The following is a 19,331-nucleotide window of genomic DNA, read 5'->3' on the forward strand; positions in this document are numbered from 1 at the left end:
ACAGCTCTTAGTAAACACTAACATGAGGAAGAAACCAAAGCAACTAGGAAAAATCACAATGATGAACAGAAAAGTATCTCACATATCAATACTAACAAATTGAATGTAAACAGTCTTAATGCTCCATTTAAAAAATATAGATTGGCTGAATGAACAAAAAAATAATAATAATAACCCAAAATATGCTGTCTCCAAGAAATCCATTTAACTTGCAAATATTCTCATAAACTCAAGGTAAAGGAATGGAAAAAAATATTCCATGCAGATGGAAACCAAAAGCAAGCAAGAGTAATTATTCTCATATCAGATAAAATAGACTTTAAGTCAACAATGGTAAAAAAAAAAGACAAAGGCAGTCATTATACATGATAAAGGAAGTAGTTCAGCAATAAGATATAACAATTCTAAATAAATATGCACCTAACACAGGAGTTCTCAGACTCATAAAACAAATTTTACTAGATTTAAGCAAGGAAATAAATAGCAACACTCCACTAACAGGACTGGACAGATTATTGCAATAGAAAATCAATAAAGAAACACTGGACTTAAATGAGACTCTAAAACAACGGACCTAACAGACACTTACAGAACATTCTACCAAAAAACTACAAAATATACATTCCTCTTATCAGCACACAGGGCTTTTTCCAAGGTAGATCATATGTTAGGTCACAAAACAAGTCTCAGCAAAGTCAGAAAAATCAAAATCATACCATGTATCTTCTCAGACCACAGTGGAATAAAAGTAAAAATCAATTCCCAAAGGAATTCTCAAAATTGCAGATATATATGGAAATTAAACAACCTGCTTCTAACCAATCCTTGGGTTGATGACAAAATCAGGATGAAATTAAAAAGATTTTTTTGAATTGAATGACAAAGATGTCACAGCTTCCAAAATCTCTGGGGTACCAAAGCAGTGCTAAGAGGGAAGCCTTAAATGCCTACATCAAAAACAAAAACAAACAGAAATATCACAACTTAACAATCTAACGTCACACCTCAAGTAATTAGAAAAAGAAGAACAAACCAAACCCAAGGTTAGCAAAAGAAAAGAAATAACAAAGATCAGAGAAGAAGTAAATAAAATGGAAACAAAAAATCAATACAAAGGATCAGTGAAACAAAAGGTTGGTTTTTTGAAAAGATAAACTTGATAGACCCACAAGCTATATTAACCAAAAATAGAAGAGAAAGAACTCAAGTAAGTTCAATGAGAAATGAAAAAGGATAAATTAAAGCTGATACCACATAAATACAAAATATCATCTGTGACTACTACAAAAACCTCTATGCACACAAACTAGAAAATCCAGAGGAAACGGATAAATTTTTGGAAACATACAAATTCCCAAGTTTGAATCAAGAAGAGAAATCCTGAACAGAGCAATAATGAGCAGTGGAATTAAGACAGTAATAAAAAAAAATCTCCCAACACAGCCTGGCACAATGGCACACTCCTGTAATCCTAACATTCTGGGAGGCCAAGGTGGAAGGATAGCTTGAGCTTAGGAGTTTGAGACCAGCCTGAGCAAGAGTGAGACCCAGTTTCTAATGTGTGCCTGTAGTCCCAGCTACTTGGGAGGCTGAGGCAGGAGGATTGCTTGAGCCCAGCAGTTAGAGGTTGCTGTGAACTAGGCTGATGCTACGGCACGCTACTTAGACTCTGTCTCAAAAAAAAAAAAAAAAAAATCTCCCAACAAAAGAAGCCCAAACCAGATGCATTCACAGCCAAGTTCTACCAGACATACAGAAAACTGGCAGCTATATAACTGAAACTGTTCCATAACATCGAGAAGGAGGGATTCCTCCCTCACTCATTCTATGAAGCCAGTATCACCCTGATACCAAAGCCAAGATAGGACTCAACAAAAAAAGAAAACCACAGGCCAATATCCCTGATGAGCACAGATACAAAATATGAAACAAAATGCCAGGAAACCAAATCCAACAGCACATAAAAAAGATAATTCACCATCATTAAGTGGGTTTCATCCCAAGATGCAAGGGTGGTTCAACATATGCAAATCAATAATGTGATACACCACATAAACAAAATTAAAAATGAGAACCATATGATTATCTCAATAAAGAAAGAGCATTAGATAAAATCTAGTACCACTTCATGATAGAAAAAAAAAAAACAACAAAGTAGGCATAGAAGAAACATAACTCAAAATAATAAAAGCCATGTATGACAAACCCACAGCCAATATCATACTGAATGGGGAAAACTTAAAGGCATTCTTCCTAAGAACTGGAATAAGACAAGGGTTTCCATTGTCACCACTTCTATTCAACATAGTATTGGAAGTCCTCAACAGAGTAATCAAGCAAGATAAAGAAATAAAGGATTAGGCCAGGCTTGGTGGCTCGAGCATATAATCCTAGCACTCTAGGAGGCGGAGGCAAGTGGGTCGTTTGAACTCAGGAGTTCAAGACAAGGCTGAGCAAGAGAGAGACCCCGTCTCTACCAAAAAATAAAAAAAAATTAGCTGGGCATGGTGGCGCATGCCTGTAGTCCCAGCTACTTGGGAGGCTGAGGCAGAAGGATCGCTTAAGCCCAGGAGTTTGAGGTTGCTGTGAGCTAGGCTGATGCCACAGTACTCTAGCTGGGGCAACAGAATAAGACTCTGTCTCAAAAAAAGAAGAGAAGAGAAGAGAAGAGAAGAGAAGAGAAGAGAAGAGAAGAGAAGAGAAGAGAAGAGAAGAGAAGAGAAGAGAAGAGAAGAGAAGAGGAGGGGAGGGGAGGGGAGGGGAGGGGAGGGGAGGGGAGGGGAGGGGAGGGGAGGGGAGGGGAGGGGAGGGGAGGGGAGGGGAGGGGAGAGGAGAGGATAAAGGGCATCCAAATTGGAAAAGAGGAGGTCAAAAACTATCACTATTTGCCAACAATATGATCTTGTATCTAGAAAACCCTAAAAACTCCAACAAAAGACTCTCATTTAATTGATAAATGAATTCAGTAATGTCTCAGGTTACAAAATTAATAATGTACACAAATCAGTAGTATTTCTATACATTAATAATATTTAAGCTGAGAGTCAAATCAAGAACGCAATGTCATTTACCACGGCTGCAAATACAATAAAATACCTGGAAATACACTTACCCAAGGAATACATTTGTGAAATATCTCTACAAGGAGAACTACAAAACACTGATAAAAGAAATTATAAGTGACACAAACAAATGGAAAAACATCCCATGCTCATGGATTGGAAAAATCAATATTGTTAAAATGTCCATATTGCCCAAAAGTATTTATAAATTTAATGCAATTCCCATCAAAATATCAAGGTCATTTTTCACAGATCTAGAAAAAATAATTTTAAACTTCATGTGGAACCAAAAAAGAGCCCAAATCCCCAAGGCAATCCTAACCAAAAAGGACAAATCTGGAGGTATCACATTACCTGACTTCAAATTATACTACAAGGCACCAGTAACCAAAAAGGCATAGTACTGGTATAAAGGTTAGCCACATAGACTAATGAAATACAATAGAGAACCCAGAAATCATGCCATATAGTTGCAACCAACTGATTTTTGACAAAACAGACAAAAAAATACACTGGGGAAATGACACCCTATTCAATAAATGGTGCTGGGAAAAATGGATAGCCACATGCAGAAGAATAAAATTGGATCCCTATCTCTCACCATGTACAAAAGTTTACTCAAGATGGATTAAAGACTTAAATGTAAGACCTGAAACATTATAAATTCTAGAAGAAAACATGGGGAAAATTGTTTAGGACATTGACCTAGGCAACAAAATTGTACCCCTTGAATCTATTGAAATAAAAAATATTTGGGGGACAACAGATAATATGTTATGTTTCTCTCTTTAATTATCCTTTCAGAGCCTATTTCCTGAGCCCCTGTCCATACAGAGTCGTTCTGTGCAATTCCTCAGAGCTCTGTGGGAGAAGACCCAGGCAGGGGGTGCTCACAGCTTTGAAGCAGCCATGATGGAGTCCACATTTCCACAGCAGAAGGTAAATTCTTTTTCCTTGGCTGCATTATTTTAAGCCAAGATTCAAGATCACCTTTATACAGTTTGCCTTTTTCTTAAAAGTTCATTTTTTTCCTTCTTTCATTTACTTTCTTTTATCATTATCAAAAAACACTTATTAAATAATTATATTTATGTGGTGCCATAGTGGACTCTGGACAGAGTGACATCTGTAGACAAGATCACTGCCCTTTGAGGTCCATAGACTGACACAATACAGCCCACTCAGAACCACACAAAAACTGCATGCAGTGTGGAATACAAAACATTGGCCAAGCATGGTGGCTCACGCCTGTAATCCCTGTACTTCGGGTAGCTGAGGTGGGAGGATCACTTGAGGCCAGGAGTTTGAGACCAGCCAGGACAACACAGTGAGACCTTATCTCTACAAAAGTTTAAAAAAAATAAAATTAGCCAGGCATGGTGGCATGTACCTGTAGTTCCAGCTATTGGAAGGCTAAAGCGGGAGGAAAGCTTGAGCCCAGGAGTTTAAGGTTGCAGTGAACTATAATCATACCACTGTACTCCACCCTGAGTGACAGAGCAAGACCCTGTCTAAAATATATATATATATACTTTACAGAAGGGTATTGTGGACTCAAGAACTGAAAAAGACAGAGCAACTGGAATCAGGCTCCAGGTTCCTTGGTGCTTTTCATTTCTTCCCTCCATACTTCCTCTCATTCCCTTATCCTCTACAAGCACCATAAAGCAAAAAAAATAAAAATAAAAATAAAAAAAGGAAATAAAGTGGTCAGGAAGAAAGAGCGTGGTCAGGGTAAAAAGGAGCTCTGCAGAGGCAGGCAAGTATGATATGAGGCACAGAGCATTGAGGAGGGTGCCAACCGGGCATTGCTCTCAGGGCACAGTTGACTTAGACCTCCATGCAAGCAGTGAACTGGGAAAAGATCAGAGTGTGGAAACTAGACTCATTTATTTGAGAGAATGAAACCAGCAGTGGAGGGACATGCTCAGATTTCACCGTGAGAAAAGTCACAGGCCTAGGTACAACAGGGAATGATTAGAGGAAGCCTGACTAGAGACAGGAAGGCTGCTTAGGAGGCTATTGCTGTTGTTAGGTAGGAAATGAAGGTGCTATGTCCCTCCAAAATTCATATATTGTAACTCAAACCTCAAAATGATAGTATTATCAGGTGAGGCATTCAGGAGGTGATTAAGGTTTTGAGGGTGAAACCCTCATAAATGGGATAAGCAACCTTATAAAAGGGCTGGAGGGAACTAGCTAGGCCCCTTGCCTTTCCAACTTCACTGCCTAGGGATGTAGCATTCAAGGCACCATATTGGAAGCAGAGGCCAGGCCCTCACCAGACACCAAACCTTCCTGCTCCTTGATCTCCCAGGCTCCAGAGCTCTGAGAAATAAGTTTCCAGTATTTATAAATTACCCAGTCTCAGGTATTTCATTATAGCAGCACAAACAGACTAAGAAGGCCTGAATTAGTTCTAACCTTAGAGTTTGAAGTTGTAGGAAGAGGATGGAGTGGAGAGCTATTAAGGAAGTCAAATCAACAGGACTTAGTGTTTGATAAGGGAAATGGAAGAGCCCAGGAAGACTCCAGGTGCATTGTTTAGCCAAATGGATGATGATAACATCCGGAAAAAGAGAGATTACAAAGGAAGCCAATAGGGGTTTGGAGGTTAGAAATGAGAAGATAAAGTAGTCTGGTTTACATATTTTGAATCCAAGCTAATTATTTGGATAACCAAGTAGTTATGGCAGTTGAAACGCTAGTGTGGAGTTTAGGAAGAAAGGCATGCCTGGAGATGAGGATTTGGGAGTCACAAAGTAGCACTTGCTGTCAGGGAAGAATATTGGATCACTCAAGGGGAATATATATATTGAAAAAAGAGAATGGTTATTGATCTTTTCTAGTAAACATTACCAGCTTCTCTCTTTAAGCCCTTACTATAATCAAATATTCTGATTATTTTTATTTTGCTTTAAGAAATCCCATAATAGGTAATGGTTACTTACTTGGCAAACCAGAGGTTCTGGGAATATGTGATTATGGTCTCTATCCTTGTTTTACTATTGAGAAGGGGAACAAACATACAGATATTAAATAATTTCAAAGTATAAGCAAGTATTGATAGTAAATTAACTTATCAAAAATTATTATATTGTGAAACTAAATAGCTCTTAAGTGCTGAAGAATTGTAATAGGATGAGAAATGAATATGATTAATCAGAAGTTTACTTACCATGGTCTGTAAGACACTAAAGACATATCCAACTATTGCATCACTATTTTTTGGCTTTGGTTTAAGAATTCAACATGCAGTACTAAAAATAAAGGAAATGCCACAATTACAACAGTGTAAAATAAAATGAAATTCTTTGCACATTTTGTTCAAATTTTTAACTGCTGCATCATGTTTAAAGACAATGCCTCAAGTTCTCATAAATTTTTCATTGTGAACTGTATTATAACTAGAGGCAACTAGTAAATTAAAACTTGGCAGGCTGCTTCAAATCCTTAGAGAATAAAAAAAATGGCAAGCCAGTTTTATGCATGCTCACAAGTATAGTGATTCATATTTCTTTCTCATACCAGTAAATATTCCTCTAGGGGAAAATTAACTGTAAGCCAAATTTTTTGAAATTTTTAAAGTTTTATAATTTGGGTTTATTCATGAGTAATAGAAAAAGTGTTGATATCTGGAATGTACATTATGTGGAAAGTTATCTGCCCAGATATTTCTCACATTGATTTTCTCCTATTTTTATAAAGTGTTCTGTATACTGAATTCAAAATAGCTGTGAGAATGGCACAAAGTCTGCTTTATTTTCCTGATATGACAATATATACAAACATAATGATCCAAAAGAGATGATCATGTGTGTATCTGCTTCTGTGATGGAGTTTTGCTACAGCCAATTTGATTCGGGTACATAAGGAAGAAAGTTCTGAGAAAATACCTGAGTATCTAGAATGTAATTTCTGGAAGACATAAAGATAAGTTTGTTATTGTGGTTGTTTTTTAATAGAATCTTGGGATTTTAGACTGAAAATTATCAGTAAGATCTCTATTAAATTGCAAACTGCTTGAGGGTAGGGATTTCATCATGTTTTACCTTTGTATTGCCAGGGTCACGAGGTGTTTGGCACATGGTAGGCTCTCAATAAATAATAGGTATCAATTAAAGACATAAAAAAAATCCTGTAATTTTCCAGATATTAAAATTGGAAGCAAAGGGACCTGTTGAAATTCAGTAGCAAAGCTAGAGCTGGGGTGCCCACCCTGGTGACATCAGGGCCATCACTAATGATCTGGTGCTTCACCCCTCTGGGCACAAGAGAGGGTCACATTTCCCTGCGTATGGAAGTATGATGTGACCATGTGACTCACTTCAGCCAATGAAATAGAGAAGGATATGTGTCACTCCAAGTGGAAGCTTTTAAAAGCCAGTGTGCCATCTTCTTTGTTCCCTCTTTTGCCCACCATGGTGATTGTAGAAGCAAAAGTTGATAATGAGTTGCCAATAATGGAAACAAGCCTGGAATTCAGAGCCAGTGCATGGAGGACTGCTATTCTGGAGAGCCATGCCTTCCCATTGCACATTTCACCTGAGAAAGAAACAATCTTTTGTTTTGTTAAGAACTAAAGTTTCAGTGTTAGTTATGGCAGAATAATCTACCTTTCTTGATTCATATACCTACGAGAATAGTTAAGCTGTTGGCACTGAAGCCAAATCCCCTGGGTTTAAAATCTAGTTCTACTACTCACCAGTTCTGTATCCATTGTCTGCATGCCTCAGTTTCTTTATCTGACAATGGAGATAATATTAATATCTACCTCATAGAGCTGTTTTGAGAACTGAATGAGTTAATACATATAAAGCTCTTAGAACAGTGGCACAAATCTCTCAATAAATGTGACCATCAATGTTAGCTAATATTCTGATTCCTAGCCAGCAGGGCACTCTCTCTCCGTACTCAAATAGCACAAATTCAAAATCTGTGATAGATGCATTAAGATAGGCTCAGAGTGGAGGTAGAAGGACAAACCTGAATAACAACTGTACTCATTATTATACTTTTCTATAATAATTTGTTCAGACCAACATTATCAGAAAACATTCTACAAATTTCAAACATGAATTTTCAGTATAAAATTCAATCAAATTACCACTTGCAAACTATGTATCAACCCCACACAGGGGTCAAAGTGTGAAAATTCTTATGTAATATAATGCTGTAATATTTTTAAGTTACAAAAATATAAGAACAGTTTTAATATTAGACAATGCATCGATTCAATAGTTCAAATAAGAAAAAATGTTATCATCTCTAGATATTTAAATGACGTTTGATCAAATCTAACAACCATTTTAACAACACAGTCTATATTAAAATTATATTAATGTCTGTGTCCCTAATTAGACTGATTTTTCCATGAGAACATATGCTTGTCAGTGTACACACAGCACCCAGAGCATTACCTAGCATACGATTGACACTCAATGATAACCTGTTGTCTAAATAAAATGAATTAGCACTACTACTAGCTAGTAGTGGGAAGATGTTTTCTTAGAATGATAAATATTTGTCTTCTAACAAAATAAAAATTGTGCTTAATGGTGAACTACTTAATTTTTTTATTAAATACTCAAATAAAAGAAGAATACCCAATCTAATCTTTATAATTTAGTATTGCTCAAAAGCATTAGCTAACATGAGAATATAAGCTCCATGAGAACAAGGATCCTGTCTGTCTTGTTCATTATAGAATTCAGGATATTGACAGAGCCTGCCTGGCTCATACTGGGTGTTTTAGAATAATAATAGTGCCATGTTGAACAAATAGAATACAAGATAGAAATAAGGAGTATACTTCTTGAAGTAAGAAAATAAAGTCAACATTACTTTCAGATAATATTAGAATAAAAAGAAACTATTAGAATTAATAAGAATAATAGTTTACTGGGCACTTAAAATGTCCCAATTACTGTCCTTTTAATATCAATTATTTCACTTAATTTCAACAACAACACTATGAGACAGATAACATTATTATTCCCATTTCACAAATGGGCACACTAAGTAAAAGAAAAATTAATTTTCTCAAAGTTGCAGAGCCATGAAAGAGAAATAAGACTTGAATAAGCATAGTAACACACCAGGTTCCTGATTGGGAATAACAAATATTACAAAGACATTAGTACTTCCTAAGTTAATTAACAGGTTAACTGAGTTCCAATTTAAATTCTAGCAGGATGATTTTTGATACTTTATGAAGTGACAGTAAAATATAGCCAGAAGGCAAGATATATGATACTAATTTGAAAATTTTTGAAAGAAAATAAAATAAAAGAGAGCATTCCTATAATTATTAAATCATTCCACTTTTATGGAAAGAATTAACATACAGGTAAATGGAACAGACTAGTCCAGAAACCAACACGAATATATACATATAATCAGTTACTGTGTGTATATAATTGGTTAGGCCTGGCCCAGTGGCTCACTGGCTCTATAATCCTAGAACTTTGAGAGGCCAAGGAGGGAAGATTCCTTGAGCTCAGGAATTGAAGACCAGCCTAGGCAACACAGGGAGACCCTGTTTCTATGAAAAACTTTTTTAAAAATTAGCCAGGTGTGGTGATGTGCACCTGTAGTCCTAGCTACTTGGGAGGCTGGGGCCAGGGGAATAAACATATTTCTTTAAAAGAAAATCCTTTTTTTATGCATAATTGTTTTTATACATAATTGTTTATATATAAAACAAGTTAAATCCTTTTTAAAAAACCTACAAAAAAAGAGAATACTATTAAAACCCTAGAGTTAACTTTATACATATAGAAAAAATGTAAAGGCATAATTACAAATTAGACAAGGACACCTATTATCACTTTCAACATTTAACATTTTACTGGAGATCCTGTGACTTTCCAGACTGGAAATATAAAAGTAGATCCCTCTCTGACATTATATAGATCAATTAACTCCACATATACCAAAGACCTAAATGTAACCAATGAAACCTTACAATAATTAGAAGGAAACATCAAAGGTTGTCTTTATGACCTCAGGATAAGAAAGGTTTTAAAACAAAGATAAGCAGAAATCATAAAGGAAATACAAATAAATGTGACTACACAAAAAGCTTTATTTTCTATATGACAAAACACTGTAACAAAGTGAGAGACAAGCACAAGCTGGAAGAAAGTATTCAAAATATGTACAATGGACACAAAAATCTACAAATCAACAAGGAAGAGACACCCCACGAGAAAAATGAAAAAAAAACATGAACAGAAAATTCACTGAATAGAAAACTGAAATAGCCAAAACACATGGAACAAGATGTTCAGATTCACTAAAAATCATTGAAGTAATTGATTTAAATTTTTTAAAATGTTATACCATTTTACAACGCAGACTGGCAAGAACAAAAAATTGTGACAAGTCTTGGCAAAGTTGTGAGAAAAATGGGAATGTTCATACACTATTGATGGAAATAAAACACGTATACGTACTTAGAAAAAAACTATTTAAGTAATCTTAGCACTCTGGGAGGCCGAGGCGGGTGGATTGCTCGAGGTCAGGAGTTTGAAACCAGCCTGAGCAAGAGCGAGACCCCATCTCTACCATAAATAGAAAGAAATGAATTGGCCAACTGATATATATAGAAAAAATTAACAGGCATGGTGGTGCATGCCTGTCATCCCAGCTACTCAGGAGGCTGAGGCAAAAGGATTGCTTGAGCCCAGGAGTTTAAGGTTGCTGTGAGCTAGGCTGACACCATGGCACTCACTCTAGCCTGGGCAACAAAGCAAGACTCTGTGTCAAAAAAAAAAAAAAGACTATTTAAGAAAAAATATATATAATCATTAATTAGACTCATGAATGACAGCTAGCTGACTGTCAAAATGGAAGAGTAACTAGCTTTCCGGAAGTCTTAATTCTATTTAAAGCTTATCAGAAAAATGCTTAAGCACAAGGAAGTTTCGAATTATAACACACAAAAATGTTCTATCCTAGACAAACTTTAAGACAAATTTCCATTTATAGTTTTCTGTACAGAGCAATCTGGCAACTGCTGGTTATATTATATATTCATGTCCCCTATTGTCCTGCAATTCTATTTCTAGATGAAACTCTTAATACATGCACCAGGAAACATGTACAGATACATTAATGGCAGCACTGTTTGCAGCAAAAAATGAGGAACAATATAAATATCTGTCAGTAGAGGAATGGAGAAAAATGCTGTGATATAGTCATGCCATACAGGCAGTAAAAGTGACTCAATTAGACCTATATGTAATAGCATGAGATACATCTTGAAAATATAATAATATTGAGCTTTAATAAGCCAGCTGTAAAACTATGATATGAATACTATGATAGCATAAATTTTATTACATAAAATTTTAAAAACATCAAGCAATGTTAGGCATTATTTATGGGTGATAAAAATACACCATATTTAAAATCACACCAAATTCATGATGGGATTGCCTTTGGGTAAGAAAAAAATGGGAAAATGAAGGAGGAAATGTTACTCAGGAAAGAAATTAAGAATATGTCAATTTCATCTGTAATTTTATTTTTAAATAATCAGAAACAAAATATCAGCATTTATTAAGTTTGACTGGCAAGTATGTGGTATTTGTTACGTTATCCTATGTACATAATTTGCTTTCTTTCTTTTTTAAATTTAATTAAACCTTTAAGTAATGTCACAGAGTAGAGAATTGGTAGATTTGCCTATATAAAAATATATAGTTTATAAAGATCAAAACCTGTCATATACAGTAATTTAAAATGAAAATATTTGCAACAAGCATGATTACAAGGTTTAATTATCCTTAAGATACTACTATAAGTTCATGCAAATCAATAATCAATGGGCCAAGAACATGAGCAAATACTCAGAGGAGATTCAGTCTAGGAAAAGTATTCAACCTCATTAGTGGTTAAAGTAGTCAAAGTTACAATAACAAGTCACTCTTTTAACCCATTTTATTTTATTTTTTTTATTTCGGCATATTATGGGGGTACAAATTTTAAGGTTTCAATATATGCCCTTTCCTCCCCTCCCCCCATAAGTCTGAGTTTCCAGCATGACCATCCCCCAGATGGTGCACATCTCACTCATTATGTATGTATATACCTGTCCCCCTCCCCCATCCTACCTGCCCAATATCCTATTACTATAGTACCTATGTGTCCACCTAGATGCTGCTCAGTTAATACCAGTTTGCTGGTGAATATATGTGGTGCTTGTTTTTCCATTTAACCCATTTTTAAAAATATATAATCAGTACTGGCTACAGCAAGAGGGTTTAGACACTCTCATGCATTTCTAGTTGGAGTGTAAATTATTTCAACATTTCTAAAAAGCAATTTAGCAATGCAGGTCAAGAGTCTTAAAAATGTTCATATCCTTTCACACAGTGATTTCATTTCCAGGAATCTGTTCTAAAGAAATAATCTGAAATGTGTACAAAATTTAAGTATTACAGAGTGATTTGTAAATGCAATGTCTAAAGATGGGAGAATGAAATTATTATACATCCATATAGAAGAATATTTAAAACCATGAAAAATCATGTTTATGAGATATGTTTAATAACATGAACCATACTTATGGTAAATACTACATATTTCAGGATATAAAATTATTTTATATAAAGAATATTATTTGGAAGATTGTCTATTAAAACAACCAAAAGAAAATATACCAAAATGTTAACAGTGGTTAGCTCTGGCTGATGGGATTAGCATTTTCTAATTTTTCTCTATGTATTTCTTTTATAATCAAGGAAAAAAATATTACTTTAAGTTATATTACATTATGTAAATGAGCAGTTTACGTAAAGAAAATTCCATTCTAAGATAATCAATTTCCATTATAAAATAAGGATTTTAAAAAGTGGATGGAAAGCCAGTTGATTTATTGACGAAATGAGGAGAAGGAACTCCATGGAGCAACTAGAGATTATTATTAATAATTCCATTCGGTGCATGTGCTGCCCAGCCTGTTAGAGGGAAAGGTGCTCTGATTATCAGAGGACCAGACAGCTGACAAAGTTGATTGGGGGATGGCTAAAGGGCCAGAACTTGAGAGAGAAAATGCCTTTATTGACACACATGTTCCAGTTCCCAAAGCATGGGAAAATTCCATATGCCATAGAAATGAGGTCTCAAAACTATGCCCATTATGGAAACAAAAAAAGTTAAATTAAATTTTCTGCTGAAATAAAATGTGCCCCATCTGGCTAACATTTGGAGATTTGTTCTCAGTCCACATTGCTACAAACACATTTGACAGTTCCCAGGGTAATTGGCTGAAGTGACGAGGCATAAATAAAACTGAAGCACCAATTCTGGGTGGAATACAAGGAGACCTTACGATACTCCCAAAGGCTTAGATTTAGTGTTTTGAGTTAAAGTGTTAATGTGCTTGAATAAATAAATGCATAAATAAGTAAATAAAAAGTGGGCTTATTATACACAGGATATAACAATTCAAAGTCTTATGAGAGACTTCAGTCTACATATGTAATGGAAATGACAAGTGCTGTGCAAGGTCAGCCTTCAGGGAGAACAATGTGAATCAATGTTTGAGAGAATCTTCTTTTCAGAGCAAGCTTGATAGGAGCGAGGTGGGGATTTTAGAAAACCAGATGGGCATGGGGGCTTCTAGGCTTTTAGGCTATGAGCTCAGAACCAGGACAATCCGACAGGCAGTATCTAAATAGCAAAAGTGCCGTAAAGAGATAAAAAGAAGGTGTGAATAAAAGTCTACAAAAAAAGCCAGACCAAGGGGTTAATCCAGTGATTAAGGGGAATCTACATGGACACTGCAAATCATAGTAGGAAGTGGAGGCCAGGGGTTTAGGAGAGCAGATTGAGGATGCAGTGTGGATGCAGATGCAAATGTCTGGGGTACTCTTTGCTCGGGGAGAGAGCTAGTTGGAAAGAGGGTGGAAATTACACAGTTTGGGTTTCTTTTAGAAGACAAAAAGAAAAATAGTTCCATGTAAGAAAAATCACACAAGCAATAACATGGAGGAGACCAAAGAAAATCACAGTGAAATCATGGTAAATATGACTCTAAGTAATTCATTCAGTCAAAAATATTTTTTTATGAATGTGTGCTCTATGCCAACCACTGTGCAGAGACTAGACATAAACAATTATAGTGCCTGCTCTGATGGAAGAAATCAATATACCAAGAAACAAATACAAAATTCCACACTGATAAATACTATTAAAAAATAAAATGTCTAAAGATAGTAAGCATTTGTTAGATGGTCGAGGAACCCTTCTCTGAGCAAATAGAGGTCAGATGAGTTTTCCTGGCAAAGAGAACAATTTGTGCAAAGGCCTTTAAACCAAAAAAACAAAACAAAAAAGGAAGGATAAGAAAAGGAAAAACCTTGGCATATTAGAGCATTCTCCTCCAAATGTAAAGCATACATTCTATCAAAAAAAATTTGAATAAGTGCTTTAAATATGTGCATATTTATTTATTTATGAACTATATATGTGTATTATTTTACACAATTGATTTTTCATTATAAAACATATTCAAAAATAGAATTTTTAAAGGATGAGATGAAAAATAAAAGCAAAAATTCTAATATTTTCTTTCTACTACATCACATACAACCAGCAGTGAGCACACCCGCCCTTTCGGAGCATTGGAAGAAGTGAAAGGATCAGAGTAGAGCCAATGAACAAAGCTGAGAGTAAAGACTGGACAGTTAGTCAGGGAGAATTCACTCCCAGCCTTATAAACCGTGGCAAGGAGCTTAGATTTTATTGCAGTGTATGGGAAGACTGTAGAGTTTTGAACAGCAGACATTATCCAGTGTCTTAGTTGATTTGGGCTGCTATAACAAAATACCATTAACTGGGTAGCTTATAACCAACAGAAATTTATTTTTCAGAGTTCTGTAGGCTGGGAAGTCTAAGATCAAGGCAGATTTTGTATCTGGTGAGGGCCCACTTCCTGGCTCATAAATGGCACCTACTTTCTATGTCTTCACATAGTGAAAGGGAGAAGGGGTCTTTCTTGAACCTCTTTTGGAAGGGCACTAATCCCACGTATGAGGGCTCCATCTCCAAGACCTAATCACCTCCCAAATGCCCAAGACTTCCACATAAGAATTTGGGGGTGGTGAGACATAAGTTTTCAATATATGTGAGGGAAGAGAGTGCCTTGAACGTGGATGGTCCTGTTAGGGATAGAAATAAATGATGCATTCAATATAAAATTGGAGGTAAAATGACATAACAAGCAAATGATGGTGTGTGACAGTGAGGGAAAGTGGAGAATGGACCTTGCTGATGCCAAGTTTCTGGCATGGGGATACCATTTATTACAGCATGTAAAACTGGGAGAAAATTAACTCTGGGGATGGGCAAATAGGTGAGGGAAGGGCTGGGAAGCAAGGCTTTCAGACAGCCTAAGTTCCAAGTGCCTGTGAGATGTGCCCATGGAGTTGTCCTGCAGGCAGTTGGATATCCAAATGTAAAGTGACTTAGGCCGGAAATACAGGTGAGGGTCTCAGCAGCACACAGGTGATGAAACCATAGGAAGGCTGAAGCCATCTGGGAAGATAGTATAGAGAAGAAAAGGGCCCAGTTCAGGACTGAGTCCAGAGAGCAGCTGACAGACAAAAGAAACTCAGGAAGTGTAGAAGTCACAGATACCAAAAGAGTGTCCAAGAAGGAGAGAGAAAGAAATTGTATGGAATTCAGCAGCCAGATCAAGATAAGTGTCCATTCAGTTGGGCAACTCGAAAGAACAGTTTTAATGGAGTCTTAAGGGCAAGGTCTAGACAGGACTAGATGGAGAAAAAGAAGGAGAGAAGAAAGTAAGAAGCATAGCATATAAGGAGACCTGTTCTAAGAAGTTTGGTACTGAGTGGTTGGTAAGTAGAGGGAGTGTGGAGTTGGTTAAAAAACGAAGCCTTCAGAGCACACTTATGAATTGTTTGAGTGACGCAGTAGAGAAGATGAGACTGACAGGCAGGTGAGAGAAAAGGTGATGGATGTAGTGCCAGGTCAATCCACAGATTTGCTGGTAGAAAGATGAGTGTGTTTTTTGATGGCTTTTCAAATTTTTCAGTGAAATAAGAAGTGAAGCCATCAGCCTCACCAATAACAGAAGAGAGCGGGGTGGAAGGTGGAAAATTTGAGGAAAGAGAAGGTCTGAAAAGAAAGCCTCAGATAAAGGAACCATGAGCTTCCTAGAGAAATACAGAGGGCTGTCAGGCAGTGAGGAGCATCCATCTGAGGCCTGAGGTTATAGATCTGAAGTTAAATAGGAGTCTGATTTTCTCCAGCGTGATCAGCTATCAGGGGCTGTGATGGAGTTCATCTGGGCTTGGATTCTTGTCTTTTGGTTGAGTGGTAATGAAATGGTGAAAGATTTCAAGATGGGGGCAATCTGTGTTTGAATGGATGGAGGACAAAGATGCAGACCAAAAGAAAAAATTTCAAATGCTGAAAAGGAAGCATCTGCACATAGGAAAACCAGTTTGGGAAACAGAAAGATGGTCTTCAGAGCCCAGAAAAAAACAGTTATTTTCCGAGTGAAGAGGATGATGGATTTGTGCAGTTTCTTTTCACAGGAACCCTCCGCTTCTCCTTTCAGCCCCAACACACACTCTACTGTTCCCCTTGAAACAACAGCACAAGAGCATCCACCACGCAGCTGGCCAAGGTTAAGTAGACAGACAAGAGCCCCAGGGGTGAGATGAGGTTAATTGACCACGGTTGTGTTTACAGCGTGTTCTGTGGATAAGGCTTGCAATGCCAGGTAACGCCAGGAGAGTTCCAGCTTAAGCACAAGATGATTTTTTAGGTAGTATCAGTAGACTCACACTCCCCCAACGTAGCCACATAATAGTTCATCTGTGATTAATGTGACTAACACAAGAGAAAAGGTTCACAGGTGAAGAGTTCTTGAGAGAAATGACATGGCCTTTAAAACTTTTACAAGCATGACTTTTATTGATGCTTTAGGACCACTGAGTTTGGAAGTCCAGCCAAATTCTAAACTTCACTGCCCTAAATATCATCTTTACTTTCATTTGGATTCCTTTCTTTCCCTTAACAGCTATACATCAGGGCCACGAATTTAAATAATTCTGTATACACAACTCATTACGTTAAGTAATTGCATGTGATTTTGTAAACACATTGAACTTAAGTGACAGTTCTAGTCACCATTAAAAACACAGATTTCGTTGTTATACACTGGTCTGTTGTTTTATAGTCCTTTGTTAAAAAATCTTCTTGTCCTTCATAGAAAGTTATTACCCTTATACTTGGCTAATTAATATGCACTATTCATACCTCCCTAGCCACCAACCACATACACTGTACTTATGCTGTACATATGCCTTTTTTAAACAAATTTAAATTGGCATAGAAATGTTTTCTCAGTTTAGTTGAAATCCTGGTTTGTCATATGTATTGTATTCCCTTCATGTTTCACGAACCAGACTATCCTATAATAAGCCATGTAAATTTTACTACCGTCATGAACATTCCTTCACAGTCAGCCAGATGTTCTACATCAGTCAAGGAAATTTTAAAAAAATCTTTAGAAAATAGTTAACGAAATAACTCTATTCCTGGGGGAACAGAGGTATGCGTACCTCTGAAATGTCTGTTCTAATCTAATAGCAGTTAGGTTCATTTCTTAAATATTCAGTGCATGAGTAAAATCTTTCCCCGCCCCCTTGCTGCTATCATGAATATTGTGTGAATGCCACAAACCCCGGACACTAAGCTGTCAGAATAAGTGGCACCTCTTTTCATGCCACACAAAAGTGTGGTAGTTAGAGACTCAGGATCTGGGTTTGAATCCTGCCTGCATGACTGACTTACTAGCTCTCTGATCCAACTCTTCTGTGCCTCTTCTTCTTTACCTGCCAAGTGCAGAAAATAATAGTACCCACTGCACAGGGATGTTATGATATATAAAAGCCGTGATACCTGAAAACTCATTGGAGCAGTGTCTGGCATTCAGTAAGAGCTCAGTGAACAGTGGCAAGTGCTGTTGTGTTGCAGTTCCTCAGCAAGGCCCCTTCCAAACAAAATGAATGATCCCCTCGGCCACGTTCCCATAACCTTTCATGCATATGTTGAGAAAGCAGTCGGCAAACCCAACCACAGAACAGTTTGATCTTAACATCTTTGTGCCTCCCATAGACTGTGGGATCAGGGCCTTCCCATTCATGTCTGCATCGCCAGCACTGGCCGGGGCCTGAGGCAGAGCAGCGACTCCGTAAATGTTTTGTGACTATTTATTCTCAGTCATGACAAAGGTTGCATCTTTTTGTTGTTGTTGTTGTTGTTGAGACAGAGTCTCACTTTGTTGCCCAGGCTAGAGTGCCGTGGCATCAGCCTAGCTCACAGCAACCTCTGTCTCCTGGGCTCAAGCGATCCTCCTGCCTCAGCCTCCGAGTAGCTGGGACTACAGGCATGCGCCACCACGCCCGGCTCATTTTTTCTATATATATTAGTTGGCCAATTAATTTCTTTCTATTTATAGTAGAGACGGGGTCTTGCTCTTGCTCAGGCTGGTTTTGAACTCCTGACCTCAAGCAATCCGCCTGCCTCGGTCTCCCTGAGTGCTAGGATTATAGGCTTGAGCCACTGCGGCCCGGCCAGATTTCATCTTTTTAGAGAGAGTTTTATCTTCATAAATAGCCCCAAATTTATCTGGGCACAGGTATATTATAAAAGAAGACTGCTCAAGCTGAAAAATGTTTCCAAGTGAAGAGCTGTGTTTCACTAAAGTAATGAACTTTGTTTTCCTGTGTGGCTCACAAATACACTCTGAAAACAATTTCAAAAGAGACTTCTGCAAAGGTTTGAGCAGAGGCTGTGCCACTAAAATGTAAGTAGTCATCCAAGCTTAATGTTCATTTCAAAATATAAAATATTGGTTTTACCTAAAAAATCATATTCATTTAGATATCTAAGCACTAAATATATGGAGAAAGAGAACAGGCAGTGGCACCGTTTTTGTTTAATTTTAGAACCCTGAGAGTCACGTATGTATTGGCAAACTTTTGGTTATATGGACACAATATCCTCTTCCCCTTGGAGATTATAGGAATATGGAGTGACTTTTTTTTAATTCAGTAAGCAAATATTTTCTAGGATCTAACTATTTTCAATACATTTTTGCATTTTTATCATCTGTTCAATATAATTTTGGGTTCCTATTGAAGACCAATCTGAGGGAAAGGAGACTTAAAAAAAACATTCTGCTAAATAATGCCTCATTGCAGGTAATTCCTTCTGCTAATAGAC

At 36.9% G+C, this 19,331-nt stretch overlaps 1 protein-coding gene across 2 annotated transcripts in view; it reads left to right on the plus strand.

The window, feature by feature from the left end:
- VEPH1 (ventricular zone expressed PH domain containing 1) overlaps positions 1-19,331 on the plus strand; it is a 216,420-nt gene that overhangs the window by 157,467 nt on the left and 39,622 nt on the right. For both annotated transcript variants that reach the window (XM_012739772.2, XM_012739770.3), the window contains exon 11: positions 3,867-4,001. In XM_012739772.2, coding sequence (XP_012595226.1) covers positions 3,867-4,001 — 135 coding nt within the window. The remainder of the gene's footprint in view (positions 1-3,866; positions 4,002-19,331) is intronic.

Source organism: Microcebus murinus, chromosome 1 (assembly GCF_040939455.1).
Source record: "Microcebus murinus isolate Inina chromosome 1, M.murinus_Inina_mat1.0, whole genome shotgun sequence".
Classification (NCBI taxonomy): Eukaryota; Metazoa; Chordata; class Mammalia; order Primates; family Cheirogaleidae; genus Microcebus; species Microcebus murinus.